Genomic DNA, 16268 nt, shown 5'->3' on the forward strand with positions numbered 1-16268 from the left:
ATATTCTGCATTTGGTTATGCTTCTGTTCTTTTTTTTTTTTTTTTGGTCAATTATCTTTATTAACAATTGCAAAGGAACAAACAACCGGAAAGCTACTTACTTTGCTTTCTAGAACAAGTTCCTACTGCATGCCCTCCAGGCGTCTAATTATAAGCACCCAGTTACAGAATTGTCTCCTTTGAGTATTGTAGCCCTGTTTTCGCAAAGCTCAGAAAGACCGGCTGAAATATCTCATCAGTGGGAACGTACACAGTCAGAATGGAACAGGAAATGAAGCATCATACATAGGAGACTAACAGTTCTACCACCTCTTAGATGCCGAGACAACATAACACCCACCTTTCACTGATGATCTGGACCATTTTGGTAACTCTAGCAACAAGGAACAGATCGTTTAAACCTAAAAGAAACAGCTCACAGTCTAAACTAGCAATTGCCCGTTAGGCATGAGTGCAGGGCACTGTCAAGATAAGCTGTCTTCAAATGCCATTCACTCCCCAAATCCTTTCAAATCCATCCTCTGAAAGGACACAATTAAGTGTTTAATCATCAGGTTAGCCCTTTTATCTCTAAGGACTCAGGTGGCCTATTTTTAATCCAGCTGATTCTATTCAATGCTTAATCAATTAACGAGACCTGAATGTCACAAGTTATCAAGCATGACACGGCACTTTCACTTTGTGACCCAATGCATTGAACAGCAGATCGAGTGATAAATGGAGATAAATCAATGCACGCTTGAACAATCTACAGTATTTTGAAAATTACCTTGTTTTAGGGGAAGTGGTCAGCCATTCTTCATGCTTTTCAAATGTTATTAAATAAGCTGCAATTTCCTGAAAGACAAAATTCATAGAAAAATAAAGAATATTAGCCCATTTTTCTGTGGCAAATGATACAGACCTGAAAAATTACACGAACTGGAAGGTTATTGATTGCATTCCTCTGGCACAAAACAATTTTGCTATGATAGAATTATGTTGTATGGTTGATATCATTTTGACCAGTTGACTTGAATAGGGTGGGTCACATTATTTGGTTGGTTTGCAATCCTGAAAGAAGCAGAGTTCATAAACTAACTTCATGTGACTTTGAAATTAGACAGCAGCCCAGGATTTGTCAGTCTGATCTATACAGCCCTGTTTTCATATGAAAAATAACAACATCACGAGCAGAATGCATTAAGGTGTCAGCAGGAAAATCAGACCTGAACTGGTTGGCAAAGCTGAATAATTCATTAGTCATTCAAGTGAGGTCACATGGATATTAAAGTGTTACATTTCAGCCATGATTATACCACATTTGAGGCCATGGCAAAGGCGATACAAGACTAACAGAAAGTCATCAATCAAATAACACACACAAACACCAGAAGTACAAACATTATACAGTACCAAAATGTCACATATATCTGCACATTCTCCAGCCCCTCCAGATGCGGCTGGAGCTTGTCCAGAAGAAGAGAGGAGGCTTTGTGAGGGCGCAGGGCTGGGGGCAGAATGAGGCGGGGTGGAGACAGGACTGGGCAAGGCTGGGACAGAACAGGGAGGGGCTAGAAGCAGAACAGGGCGTGGTCATGTGCCTGGGGTTTCCTGGAGAAAAATATGGCGACCCTATCTCTGGCAGAACAGATCAAGGAGGCCACAAGTGAATAACTCTCCAATAATTAGGAGATTAAAGGCTTAATAGGAGGCTGAGTGCCCAGAGGGAAGGATTGGGCTTGGAGATGAAGTCTCAAGGTCCTTGGCTAGGACATCCGAAATTTCAGCATAGAGGAGATCTCCTTATCCCAAAAGTCACACATGAAAAGACAGGTTGCAACATTGCATGATTTGAAGTGAATGAAGAGCCTAACGGCTAGAGCACCATGTTAACAACAGGGTAGCCCAGTCCAAATCCTACTGTAGCTCTTTGTGACCTTTGCCTCAAGTACAAACCTAGATTGCGAGCTCATTAGGGACAGGAAAAACACCTACTACACGAAATGCAACCCTTATGGGAAAATGTGTAAGAGCAAAATACATAAAATAAATAATGTCTAGCTGGGCTTCCCAAACCTGTTGTCATGACAATGCACACAGCTGCATTTTCAGTTTTCCACAATACGCATGATGAGGGGGTGTGGATTATCCACTTGGGTAGTATTTTGGTCATTTATTCACGAATGTGGCCATATATTCATACAAGTGATCTCTTGCAAAATACCAACTGGCACTACAGTACATCCTTTCAAATGATGGGTATATATATTTTCAGTGGGTATACACAGGGATGGAGTTTGGGAGGAGCGGGCCATGGTGTGCCCTCACCTAGAGTCCTGCATCCAGCACTGGTCACCGTACACGAAGGAGGACACGGTACTACTCGAAAGGGTCCAGACAAGAGCGACTAAAATGGTTAAGGGGCTGGAAGAGTTGCCGTACTGTGAGAGATTGGAGAAACTGGGCCACTTCTTCCTTGAAAAGAGAAGACTGAGAGGGGACTTGATTGAAACGTTCAAAATACTGAAGGGAATAGACTTAGTAGATAAAGACAGATTGTTCACCCTCTCCAAGGTAGGGAGAACGAGAGGGCACTCTGTAAAATTGAAGGGGATAGATTCCGTACGAACGTAAGGAAGTTCTTCTTCACCCAGAGAGTGGTGGAAAACTGGAACGCTCTTCTGGAGGCTGTTGTAGGGGAAAACACCCTCCAGGGATTCAAGATAAAATTGGACAAGTTCCTGCTAAACTGGGATGTATGTAGGTGAGGCTGGACTCATTTAGAGCACTGGTCTTTGACCTGGGGGCCGCCGCGTGAGCGGACTGCTGGGCAGGATGGACCACTGGTCTGACCAAGCAGCGGCAATTCTTATGTTCTTATGTGTAACACAGAAATATAGATTATATTTTATGTACCTATGCTTGAAAAATATTGGCCTGCACATTTACCTTTATGCTAGTATTTTATAAAGACAAGTCAACACATACTTGTCTTTACAAAATAGTGTCAACATCGGAGACATAATAGGCCATAATTTTATGGTATTTATACATGAAAATTGTGAATAAAGCTCCTAAAACACGAGCCACAGAGAGCCACGTGGACTTCTAAACCAACACGATGCCTAACTCCAACGGATTCAGAATGCCGCGGCCAAGCTCATCTTCGTTAAAAGTAAATTTGACCATGTCTCACCGCTCCTGGCCAAGCTCCACTGGCTTCCGATAATCGCCAGGGTCCACTATAAATGCACCTGTTTAGCTTTCAAAATCCTATATGGTATCCTCCCTCCCTTTATCCCTCTTTCTTGGAATTCCTCAAACCCTAATACCACCAGATCCTCCCACAAATTAAAACTATCCTTCCCCTCACAAAAAGGCATTTCCCACAAAGGAAAGCTAGGGACCTCCCTCCACTTCAAAATTACTGAGCTCTGGAACAACCTTACCTCCCCTCTTCGGAACTTGAGCTCTCGCCAAATCTTCCGCAAGCATCTGAAAACCTGGCTTTTCTCAAAAAATGTAAGTCTCCCTCCAATTTAGGAATTAAGGAAACTCTTATATCTTGGCATCCCAAGTCCTCTAAATTTTCTTCACACTTCTACCTCTAACCCTCTGTTGTAGTTCCTTCCTATTTCTTCTACTGTAAACCGCGCCAAGCTCTACAAACGTGGAGATGATGCGGTATACAAACCTAAGGATTAGATTAGATTAGATTAGTTCCCCAGATCAAATTTTCAGAAAGATGTTCTCTAAACACAATACTTGGCTCATTTTCTTTCCACCGTTACTGCATCCTGCACCGAGTTAAAAATAAAACAAAACAAGATGTTAAAAGAAAAGGAAAGGGGAAAAAAAAAGTCTACTTTTTTTATACCACAGACCCCCCGTGTGATCTCTTCTGACACGGAGCTACATTTCAGCATAAAACAGCAACGTCAGCAAACTTGGAGAAAGAGATGGAGCAAATTTCGACACCTGAAGGTAAATTAAATATTTATAAACAAAAACAACATCATTGCAGATGGAATTACTGATTTATTAATAATTTCCATAAAAAGCCAGTGGGCAACATCAACATAAGTCATCTCCCTGGCTCTCAGGCACGATTCAGCCCATTACTTCCAGATCTGGCCTAGGATCATCTGATTTGCTAGCAGTAAATTGGCAGCGTCTAAGTTAAATTAAGACGGTGCTGGTATGTGTTTTTCATGAGCTCTCTATTACTCCAACTAGGAAATCATTTTTTTCTAAGACAGGGAAACCGAATGCTCAGATATTAGAAACGGAGACAGCAGAGGAGTCGGGGAAATAGATGAAAGATGACAAAATATTGTGATGTGCCAACATTTATCATTGCCGGGGTCAGATTAAAATTGCCATCTTTGTGATAAGGCATAAAATGAACTTCCCAGGTGTCTACAGGAATTCTGCTGTATCTCTTCCAGATAATTTGCTCAGTTAACCGGATAAAACTATCCTTCCCCTCGCTAAAAGGCATTTCCCACACAGGGAAGCTAGGGACCTCCCTCCACTTCAAAATCACTGAGCTCTGGAACAACTTTACCTCCCCTCTTCGGAACTTGAGCTCCCTCCAAGTTTTCCACAAACATCTGAAAACCTGGCTTTTCTCAAAAAATGTAAGTCTCCCTCCAATTTAGGAATCAAGGAAACTCTTATATCTTGGCATCCCAAGTCCTCTAAATTTTCTTCACACTTCTACCTCTAACCCTCTGTTGTAGTTCCTTCCTATTTCTCCTACTGTAAACCGCGTCGAGCTCTACGAACGTGGAGATGATGCGGTATACAAACCTAAGGATTAGATTAGATTAGATTAGATAAAACGTCCCTTTGTATTTTGCTACGACACAATAGAAATTGGATGCAAAGATCAGGATGGGTTGTGTTTCTCAACCGATATCAAACTCAGATACTTTTTTGACCAGTGATGTCAGCTAATTGTATAGCGCTGTCTCTCCCTTCCGCTCCCTCACCTACCATATGTTTTCTATACTTTTAGCCGTACAGTAACTAGGTATGCGAAGTGTCATTTTAAACAAAAACCTCTGTAGACATATATATTTATTTAACTTACATTTATTAAATACCAGTCTAGAGAGTTGCGCGGGGACAGAAATCCCCGCCCGTCCCCACCAGGATCCTCTCCGTCCCCACCCATCCCCGCAAGGAATTACCTCCATCCCCGCTCGTCCCCATAAAAAGCAGCAATTACTTCTGACAGGATCATCAATTCCACAGTTTCTTTTGTGTTTGCGCTGCTGTTTTCCTTGTGGAATCTCTTTGGTGGAACCCTGTTTTTGTTTTCTGTTCAGGTAATTAACTTATAAACCCCCTCTTTTACTAAGGCTGACGTGTCCATTATATTATATGGACGAACCCTGCTTCCAAAGCCTTCCATCCCCGTGGGAGTCCCGTTGGTTAGAGGGGGGGTCCCCGTGGGAGTCCAATGGGCCAAAGGGGACGTAAGAACATAAGAATTGCTGGAATGTTTATTCCCCTTCCATCATCTCCCTCCTTTCGGCCTCTTCCTCTCCAAATATCTGCTCATTTTTCTTTCCTCTTCTATACATCCTGTCTCCTCTCCCCCTTTCCATCCAGCATCTTCACACTTTCTCTCCCCTTCCATCAGTATCTCCCTCCTCTCTCTCTCTTCCCTTTCCATACAAGCTCTGCCCCTCACTCTCCTTTCACTTCCCCCTTCCATCATCTCCCTCCTGTCTCTCCCCTCTTCCATCCACACTTCTGTCTCCCTCCTTCTATACAGCTTATTCCCCCTCCCCTTTCCATCATCTTCCTCTCTCCCCTTCCATCAATATTTCCATCCTTTTTGTATCTCTCCCCTTCCATACGTCTGTCCCCTCTCTCCCCCTCACCTTCCAACTAGTATCCCTTTCACTTCCCCTGTTTCATCATCTCCCTCCTCTCTGTACCCCACCCCTCCAACGTCTGCCCTCTCTCCCCCCACCCCAAACCATTTCTACCAGCTTCTGCCCCCTCTCTCTTCCCACCCAACTTTCACCAGTGGCTACCCCATTTCTCCCCTCAGCCCTTTTTCACTAGCGTCTGCCCCCTAGCATCCCAACAGCCACTGCTGCTTTCTAGAAGCAGCAGCCACGGCAAATTAAAACAAACTGACTGCGTGACTTTCCCATACTTATCTGCAGCTGCTGGCTTTCACCCGGAAGAAGAAGTGACGTCAGAAAGGGTGGGCCAGCAGCCACGGGTATGCATGGGAAGGTCCCGCAGCTGGTGTCTTTCAGTTTGCTGCTTCAGGAAAGCAGCAGCAGTGGCACAAGATGGAAGAGGGAGGGGTCCTGGTCCTGACTCCACCAGCTGCATGGTGGAGCTAAACAAGCTGCAAGGCCGCCTGTCAAAAAGTGTGCGGCCGCGCAGCTTAAAGGGAACGTTGAACTGAAGGCCTGTGTTAAAGCTGGGGTGGACACTGAGCATTCACAGTGACTGCGAAATTCTAACACATTGCTGACTGCGTCATTTGAATGGCGTTATCGTACTGCGTTTTAGCGCAAATATTTTAAATGCGCAATAATCGCTAGGTAGGAACACTAAAATGTCAGTAACATCAGCATAATGTAAGATAATTAAACATTGTCTCATAGCAACACGTAAGTTTGTTGACTAAATCAGGGGTAGGCCATTCCGGTCCCCGAGAGCCGGAGCCAGGTCGGGTTTTCAGGATATCCACAATAAATATGCATGAGACAGATTCTAATCCTAATCTTAAAATCATCTTTTTTTTTTTTTTTTTTTTTTTTTTTTTTTAGAGCAGTCCACCTTCTTCTTTATTATGCCCCCACCCCTTATGTGTCATCCCCTTTCCCCTCTATATCCTTTTTTCTTCTTTAATTATGTAACTTTTTCCCACCTCCCCATCTTTCCTCACTTTCTAGTTTGTCTGTAAATGTCATACTTGTTCACTCTATCTACTCTTTTACACTCTTTTTTATTTCTCTCTACTCTATATTAAATTCTGTTGGTTTTTTTTTTTTTTTTTTATAATTGTAAACCGGTCAGATATTCATTTTATGATCGGGATATTAAAAACTAATAAACTTGGAAACTTGCATCTCAAGGAGGCAGTGCATGCAAATCCATGTCCTACAAATTCATTGCGGATATCCTGAAAACCTGACCTGGCTCTGGCTTGCGAGGACCGGAATGGCCTACCCCTGGACTAAATAAATGCAAAAGATTTCTCGTTGAAATGCAAAGCGGTTGCTGAGAAAACGCCAAAGCACTCTAGGGAATTACTTTTATTTTGCCTCACCCTGTACTTTCCCCTGCAGTCCTAGCGATATAAATAGCATATGCAAATTTGGGGAAGCTTTTTAATCTGTCAACTTTGTAGGTCAGATTTTGAAAAGGAAATTCCATAGGGCATAGCCATTTGCAAATTGGCCTGTAAGAACATAGTTATAAAGTATTCACAGGTCTGCAAGCTCAGTGGGGAAAATAAAACGTACCCCCCTTAATTGCTTTGATGCAGTTTTCTTAAGCTGGGGGTGCACTGGGATATAGCTAGGACTCCAAGAAGACTGTTCAAATGATTCTAATCCTGGATAAACAGAGCCTTAGAAGCCCTGAAAATCCTTGTCATTAAAAACTTTATAATTGCTACATAGTCCTAGGAACTGTGCAAAAAATGCTAAATGAGAGTTTCGACACCTTTTACCAATATTTAGCACGAACAAATTATAGCCTGGATAATTTTGTAGACATATGATAACATAAGAAGGTCCATCAAGCACAGTATCCTGTTTCCAACAGTGGCCAACCCAGGTCCCAAGTATCTAGCTAGCTCCCGACTAGTGAAACAGATTTTATGCTGCTTATCTTAGGAATAAGCAATGAATTTCCCCAAGTCCATCTTAAAAGAGAAGTCCATAGGCCATTATTAAGAAAGTGTCCAAGCCTTTTTTAAACTCCGTTAAGCTAACTGATTTCACCACATTCCCTGGCAACGAATTCCAGAGTTTAATTACACGTTGCGTGAAGAAATATTTTCTTCAGTTTGTTTTACATCTTCTACTTAGTAACTTCATTGCACGCCCCCTAGTAATCCTGATAGTTTTGGGAAGCGCAAACAAGTGATTCACATCTACCCTTTCCATACCACTCGGCATTTTATAGAACTCTATCATTATCACCCCCTGCGCCGTCTCTTTTCTAAGCTGAAGAGCCCTAGCCGTCCCAACCCTTTTAGCATTTTTGTCACCCTTCTTTGTCCTTTTTCTAATTCCTCTATATCTTTTTTGAAATATGGTGACTAGAATTTCACCGTGTTTGAGATGTGGCTGTACCATAGAGCGATATAAGGGTATTAAAACATTTTCATCTTTGTTTTCCGTTCCATACTACAGTGTTGTTTCTAGCCATCTTCTAGATGGAATTGCTGGCAGTGGAAAAACAAAGTTCTACATTTAAACTGGTTAAACAAATTTTATATATAAGAACAATGTGCATTTAAACAGTGGGGAGCTGTAAATTCATTATAGCTTCGTTGTCAATCTTGATTTCACACAACATCCAATTCTCTCTCCATCTCCCAGCTACAATCTTCCACATTTAGCCAATTATATTTCAGTGCATTTCTACCAATAGACAAAAAAAATTAGAAGAAATATGGGATGTTTCTGTGTGTGTATTTGGGGGGGGGGAAGGTTATGAAGTATTTTGCTTTTGTTTTTTAAGGTGTCGCGGAACAAAAATTTAAAAACTTGAGTGGAATTATGCAAACAACTTGCATTCATCATTAAAGTGTCTATTACCAAGTTTGTTCATTATTTCCCTAATTATTATTGCACGTTAAATAGAATTAGCTCCACTTCCATCAACTCATTTCCTGATCAAGCAGGATTTTCATGCAATTTGATGCTTATCTTTTCAAAACATACATTTCAAATACAATTGCTATTTCCACTGTGGATGGCTATTTGATATACCATGCTATGCATGCTACGCAAAGCTAACCCATAAACACACAGAAAAATCCATTTACTGGCATACTACTCAGGGCAGGATTAATTTGTCGAGGGCCCCCTGCCCTGCCCCGCCCCACTCCACCATGCGCCCAAGCAGAAACAGGAAGCTGCGTCAGAGGGAAGCTTTGGGCAAGCAGCACCGCTTGCACAATTACAGTTCCCGTTGCCTTTCTTATCCACGTTGCTTGCTTGTCTTACTTTCCGTCGATGGGGGGGGGGCGCATTGCCGATCAATGCTGGAGAGGCCCATCGCCGTTTGGAAAAAACAATGTTGATGCCCTCCTTCATCGGGCAAATGCGCACGGCCAAATGCGCAAAGACAAGTGAGCGCAAGACAAGTGAGCGCGAATGGTTCATAGTCAAATGCACGAGCAAGACATCTGAGCGCAAGACAACTGAGCGCGAATGGTTCATAGTCAAATGCGCACAAGACAATGCACGAGTAAGACATCTGAGCGCAAGACAACTGAGCGCGAGCAAGACAAGTGAGCGCAAGACAATAGCGTGCAGGACTTTATATCACAAGACAAGCGGCTAGGTAACCATAGTGATTAAAAATGCATTTGCAAAACACAGTCACGTATGATGACAATGACATCTTTACGTGAACGTGCGCGTGATTGTGCTGTTAACCTTTTGTGGCGCGCTCTGCCATTTTGTGTTGCGCTCAATTGTCTTGCGCTAATTGTCTGTGCGCAATTGTCCACGCGCTTTTGTCTTGCATGCATTTGACTTGCCACCATATATTATAGCCTAAGTCCTTAAGAGAATCACGCCTAGTGGCACCTAAGTCTTTCTCCACCTCCTTAATTCACGCGTACTTTGGTGTTTGGTGCCAAGTGATAGGCACCTATCTTTTGTAGAATTGCGCCTAAGAAGATAGGTGCCCGTCTCCTAATTAAATAAAAAAAAAAAAAAATAATAATAATTGAAGTCAATTTACTAATTAACCCCTCCTCCCCCCCTTTTACAAAACCGCGCAAGAGGATTTCAGCACCGGCACTCTGAATGCTCTGCGCTGCTCCGACGTCACAGTTCCTATGAGCGTCAGAGCAGAGCATTCAGCGTGCCAGCCAGCGCTAAAAACCTCTTTCACCGTTTTGTAAAAGTGTGTGTGTGGGGGGGGGAGGGTAAGTTAGGCTCCTCTTCTAGAATTCCACCCCCTTAGTGCCGATTTTTTTCCAGCACTGAAATTTGAGCACCATTAATTCAATTCCCTCCATTAGTTTGGTCTGTTCATAAACGGTTGGTGGCCTCAGGCAAATTCTAATTTCTGATGAATCATAGCTGCTGATCACATTGAAGTAAACCAGAATACACATTTTTTTTATTAGGCTGTATTAACCATTTTTATGAAGTGATTCACCCAAGGCATACAAGGTAAAGAGCCCATTTATATGAATTGTAAAAGGATGCAGAATCCAATCCAATCCAATCCAATCTTGAAACAAGAATTCTCGGGTGACCCTTGAGGGGAAGAATGCTGGTCTAACGTCTAACCCTCGGTAAGCCCGCAACCTGCTCCGATTGGCTGAGCTCAGACTAGCTTGAACACTTGGCCTACAGCCGTGGGTAGGCGGTGCCAGGGGCGTGACAATTGGCCAGTGTTGGAAACAGGTTAAGGGGACGTGATGTCCCAGTATAGCAATTCTTACGTTCTCATCTTTATTTGCATACCGCCAATATCTCCATGAAGTTCACAGCGCTTTACATAATGATGATGATACAAATTTAAACAAGTATTAACAATATTTAGGACTTCTTGAAATAAATAGGTCTTTAGGTCTTTTTTTGAAACATTTAGGGCTCCTTTTGCTAAGGTGCGCTAATGTTTTTAGCGCACGCAGGAAATTACCAACGCGCTACGCTTCTAGAACTAACGCGCTATTCCGCGTGTTAAAGCCCTAATGCGGCTTAGTTAAAGGAGCCTTTAAAATTTGATTGTTGGTTAATATTAGTTGGTAATGCTTTCCACAGTTTTGTTGCTCGATATGCCCACGTGGAGTTAAAAGTTCTGTTGTATCTAATGTTCCCAATGACTGAATACCGAAAAGTATCATTGTTTCTTAGGTTCAACGATGGGTTAATAGAAAATTTAATGAGATGTGGTATATGACCAGGAGTTTCTCCAAACCGTATTTTAAATAGTATACAATAGAAATTATAAAGTATTCTCCCTTCTATAGGAAGCTACACTTCTCCCTCCGGATTCGCGGGAGATAGGGGCAGAGCCGGACCGTGAATGGCGAAAAACCGCGACTATCCGGCTCTGACCCACCCCCGCCTCCCTCCCGCCTTCCTGGCCTTACCTGGTGGTCTAGCGGGCTTTCGGGGCAGGAGCGATCTTCCTACGCTCCTGCCCCTTGCAGATCGCCATTAGGAAATGGCTGCTGTGAGTTCCCGTAGTCTCTCGAGACTACGATGAGAACTCCGTACATCTATTTCCTAATAGCGATCTGCATGGGGCAGGAGCGTAGGAAGAACGCTCCTGCCCCGAAAGCCCGCTAGACCACCAGGTAAGGCCAGGATGCCGGGGGGGAAGACTTAACGATTGGGTTTTATTTTTTTATTTTTTCCCCCTCCCCAAAAAATCACAAATATGTGAAATCGCGATTACCGAAACCGCGAATGGGGAGGGGGGAAGTGTAGTGTAATTCACACATATAAGGTGTAATCTTGTCGCTTTTCTTCAATCTGAAGATTAATCTAATGGCCATAACATCAGAAAAAGTCCAAAGAAGAAAAAGAATACTGTTAATATTTAGAGAGGAATATCTGGGACTTTATTATCATTTTAGCTGAAGACAGATTCTTCTGTTGCAGTGCTGGAAAGGTAGACTGTCAATAACAAATGGTTGCAGTTAAAGCTTGTCAAGCCGAGCATCTAGAAACTCTGATAAAAAGAGTACTTTAAGGGTCCTTATGTAGGAATAACATTGATGGAAGAGACTGTTCTGCATGGAAATTCACAAATCTGATACAGCTTTGCTTTGCCTCTGAGAGTGCCTCCAGGCCCCATAATATTCACAAGATTGCGACCCTTACCGACTCTATGAATATTTACATTGCTGGATAGCAATACAATGGCTTGCATGAAAATTTATGCCACAGAAGGTGGAAGGGGAAAAAATAAAGTTAATCTCTGGCATGAGTTGATTAAAAAAATGTTGCTTGAGGGGCGCATATATCGAACATTGTTTGCAGTTGATGTATAGCTTGGTCATGCGTGAGCAAAACATTGTTAACGGGCCGAGCAGACAAATAGAACAGTCAACCAAATTCAACTTCCAGCACCGACAGGATTGGATTAAGATGAAGGCAAAAGAAAAAAAAAAAAAAAATGCAAACTGCGACCATTCCAATTCCCAAATCAGATCCAACATGGTAAACATGACTGTTTAGCTCTATGTAAAGGTGGAGGGGTGGAGAAGCAAGCTGGCCAGTCCTAGCTTTAGCCTGCGGCCTGCATGGATTGCAATTCTGGTTTTATAAGAAAATTAGGATTGCATCTGTGTGTGCTACTGGGTAAAGCCACACCTAGATCAGTTAGACCCCCTTGGTATGGAGTTACGTGTGGTAGACTTCTTTTTCTCCATGGACAAGCAGTATAAGTCAGCCCCACTTTTGGTGACGTCACCTACGTCCCCAATTCGGACTTGCTCTCCCAGAGCTCAGGTGAGGCTTTTTGGAGCCTCATCTGAGCATGTGCAGGTAGCCCTAATGTGCTGACCCTCATTAATCCAGTTTAGTTCATCCGCCCTCCCAAACGGACGGATCACGCTCTCCATTCAAAAGAAAAAAAAAAAAGAAGAAGAGAAAACGATGGCAGAAAGAACAGAAAAACCAGCAGCAAAACCTGGATTCAAGAAATGCCCGGACTGCAAAAGAAAAATGAGCTCCGCGGACCCCCCCACGAGGTGTGTGTCCGTTGCCTTGGGGAAGCTCACCTCATGACTGCCTGCCCTCAATGCCTAAATATGTCCCCGAGGGCTCGAAGAAACCGGCTCCATTCCCTACAGAACTCGGGAGAAGACCAACGGAGGAAGGAAAAAACCCAGCAAACTACAATAACCCCTCCGGCACACCCGACTCCAGCAAGAGTTTCCCCGGGACTCCCAGCCGCAGACCCGATTCACCTGCAGCCTGAAAACGAGCAGCAACGGCAAGGCAGACAGCTCCTGAAGCTGTCCGGACTGCTAAAAGCTCTATGTAAAGATGGAGGAGTGGAGAAACAAGCTGGCCAGTTCTAGCTTTAGCCTGCGGCCTGCATGGATTGCAATTCTGGTTTTATAAGAAAATTAGGATTGCATCTGTGTGTGCTACTGGGTAAAGCCACACCTAGATCAGTTAGACCCCCTTGGTATGGAGTTACGTGTGGTAGACTTCTTTTTCTCCATGGACAAGCAGTATAAGTCAGCCCCACTTTTGGTGACGTCACCTACGTCCCCAATTCGGACTTGGAGGCTTTTTGGAGCCTCATCTGAGCATGTGCAGGTAGCCCTATATATACCTGTGCTGACCCTCATTAATCCAGTTTAGTTCATCCGCCCTCCCAAACGGACGGATCACGCTCTCCATTCAAAAGAAAAAAAAAAAAGAAGAAGAGAAAACGATGGCAGAAAGAACAGAAAAACCAGCAGCAAAACCTGGATTCAAGAAATGCCCGGACTGCAAAAGAAAAATGAGCTCCGCGGACCCCCCACGAGGTGTGTGTCCGTTGCCTTGGGGAAGCTCACCTCATGACTGCCTGCCCTCGATGCCTAAAAATGTCCCCGAGGGCTCGAAGAAACCGGCTCCATTCCCTACAGAACTCGGGAGAAGACCAACGGAGGAAGGAAAAAAACCCAGCAAACTACAATAACCCCTCCGGCACACCCGACTCCAGCAAGAGTTTCCCCGGGACTCCCAGCCGCAGACCCGATTCACCTGCAGCCTGAAAACGAGCAGCAACGGCAAGGCAGACAGCTCCTGAAGCTGTCCAGACTGCTAAAAGCTCTATGTAAAGGTGGAGGAGTGGAGAAGCAAGCTGGCCAGTTCTAGCTTTAGCCTGCGGCCTGCATGGATTGCAATTCTGGTTTTATAAGAAAATTAGGATTGCATCTGTGTGTGCTACTGGGTAAAGCCACACCTAGATCAGTTAGACCCCCCTTGGTATGGAGTTACGTGTGGTAGACTTCTTTTTACTGACTCATTCCAGTATAACTTAGTCCTGCTCAGGTCAACCTTCTCAATAACCTCTTTAGAAGACTAAAATAAATCACACCGTGTTCTTGATCAATTTTCCATTCTGCACCCTTCCCAATCAGGTTTCCGCCCGCTTCCTAGTGCAGAAACAGAGTTGGCATTTCTTCTTGATCATCTTTATCAACTATTTAGTGTAGGTATAAGCGCCCTGATTATGCAGTTTGATCTCAGCGGTGCTGGAGTACCAAATCCTGCTAAGATGCTTGGAGGCAATCAGAATTTCTGGCAATGTCCTTAACTGGTTTAAGGGTTTCTTGGAAAGTCATATTTACCAGGTTCATTTCGACCATTCTTTTTCTCTTAAATGGAAAAACTTGTGTGGGGTACCTCAGGGTTCCCCTCTCTCTCCCAACACTTTTAAATCTCTACTTAGCCTCTTTGGGAACCAAGCTTTCCTCTTTCGGAGTTAAGCTTTACATGCAGACGACATTACAATTGTCATTCAAATTGTGGTTTTTCAGTGGATATTCTTCTACACTTCTCCCTCTGTATTCACGGTGGCTAGGGGCAGAGCCGGCCTGTGAATATAAAAAAACCACAAATAATATTCGGGCCGGTTCTGCCTCTAACCCCCGCTTCCCCCCCCCCCCCCCCCCGGCTAGCTTAAGCCCTGTAAGCTCCCCCTTAAGCCTTACCTGGTGGTCTAGTGGGTTTTCGGGGCAAGAGCGATCTTCCCACGCTCCTGCCCCGTGCAGATCGCTCATAGGAAATGGCTGCCTTGAGCTCCCCCCCTGAGGGCACTGCTCTGAGTTTGATTGGTCGAACAGGCAGCACAGGCAAATGCTGCTCAGCCAATCAAATTCAGATCAGTACTGTCAGGGCCTTCATAGGGGTTCGGAGAATCCCCATGCCCTTTTTTGTTGACTTTTTGTTTGATGCAATTTGACTGGTTAAGAAGCTGCCCACTCAGCAAATCAAACTGCAAGAAGCAAAAAGCACACCAAAAAATGAAAAAGAAAGACTGGAGAGCTGGGGATTCACTGAATCCCCTCACCGCACGCCACTGGCTCATACCCCAACTGGCCATTAGGCGCACAACTGCAGTATTCTATAACATCACAGCTAATTTCTAACAATGCCCCTGACCCACCCATGCCCCTCCCATGGCTATGCCTCCTTCGGTGTTGCGTATGTTATAGAATAGGGAAGAGGACAGATCTGCACATAAATTCTAATTACTGCCAATTAAATGCTTGCTATCACTCAATTAGCTCACTGGTTTATGCAAAGATCTGTGTGTGTCTAAATTTGGGCGACCTATGTAGAATCCAGTGGTATGCCGCCTACTGAAATGGGGAATAAATGTCTATGAACTTGCCACACCCTTGTTCTACCCAAACCATGCTTAGACCCTGCCATTTCCAAGCTCATGAATTTGATATGTGCCTATCCTGAGTTTATAAAAAGGGGCAGACGTTTATGCAAGATAAATGTTTCCGTGCCGCTTTCTGCGCATATCAACTGTGAACAGGGCTTGCACAGGGACCCTTTTATTAAGAGGTTTTTACTGCGAGCCGATGCAGTAAATGCTTTGACACTCACAGAATTCCTATAAGCGTTGGAGCACAGACCTTGCCAGCTCACGCTAAAAACTTCTAGCGCTTGATAAAATGCAGGGGGGGAGGGGGGGAGGGGGGATGAGGTCCATTGTCTATATATGCTTGATTGATATTCCCCCTTTTACAAAACCGCGTTAGCGTTTTTTTAGCGCAGGCCGTTGTGCTTAATGCTCTGCTCTGCTCCCGACACTCAGAGTTCCTATGAGCGTCGGAAGCAGCGAAGAGCATTCGGCGCACCGGCCTGTGCTAAAAAAACGCTGTTACGATTTTGTGAAAAGGAGGGGGGATTATTTCCTAAATTCCTACTTGACCCCATTCCAAGTGGAACTCTTGATGGTCCTCGGTGCACGGTTATCAGTGGGGCCCACATGGATCCATTTAGATGAGATTAGGGTACTTGTTTTTCTTGGGGGGGAAGAGATAAAAATAAGGATGGGCGATAATAAAATCATAGACATTGTTA

The 16268-nt window shown here is 44.0% G+C and overlaps 1 protein-coding gene across 6 annotated transcripts in view; it reads right to left on the reverse strand.

Annotated features, from left to right (window-relative positions):
* CAMTA1 (calmodulin binding transcription activator 1) overlaps positions 1-16268 on the reverse strand; it is a 1525397-nt gene that overhangs the window by 1225714 nt on the left and 283415 nt on the right. For all 6 annotated transcript variants that reach the window (XM_033922054.1, XM_033922049.1, XM_033922047.1 and 3 more), the window contains one exon: positions 770-837. In XM_033922054.1, coding sequence (XP_033777945.1) covers positions 770-837 — 68 coding nt within the window. The remainder of the gene's footprint in view (positions 1-769; positions 838-16268) is intronic.

This window comes from Geotrypetes seraphini, chromosome 15 (genome assembly GCF_902459505.1).
Source record: "Geotrypetes seraphini chromosome 15, aGeoSer1.1, whole genome shotgun sequence".
In the NCBI taxonomy this organism is placed as follows: domain Eukaryota; kingdom Metazoa; phylum Chordata; class Amphibia; order Gymnophiona; family Dermophiidae; genus Geotrypetes; species Geotrypetes seraphini.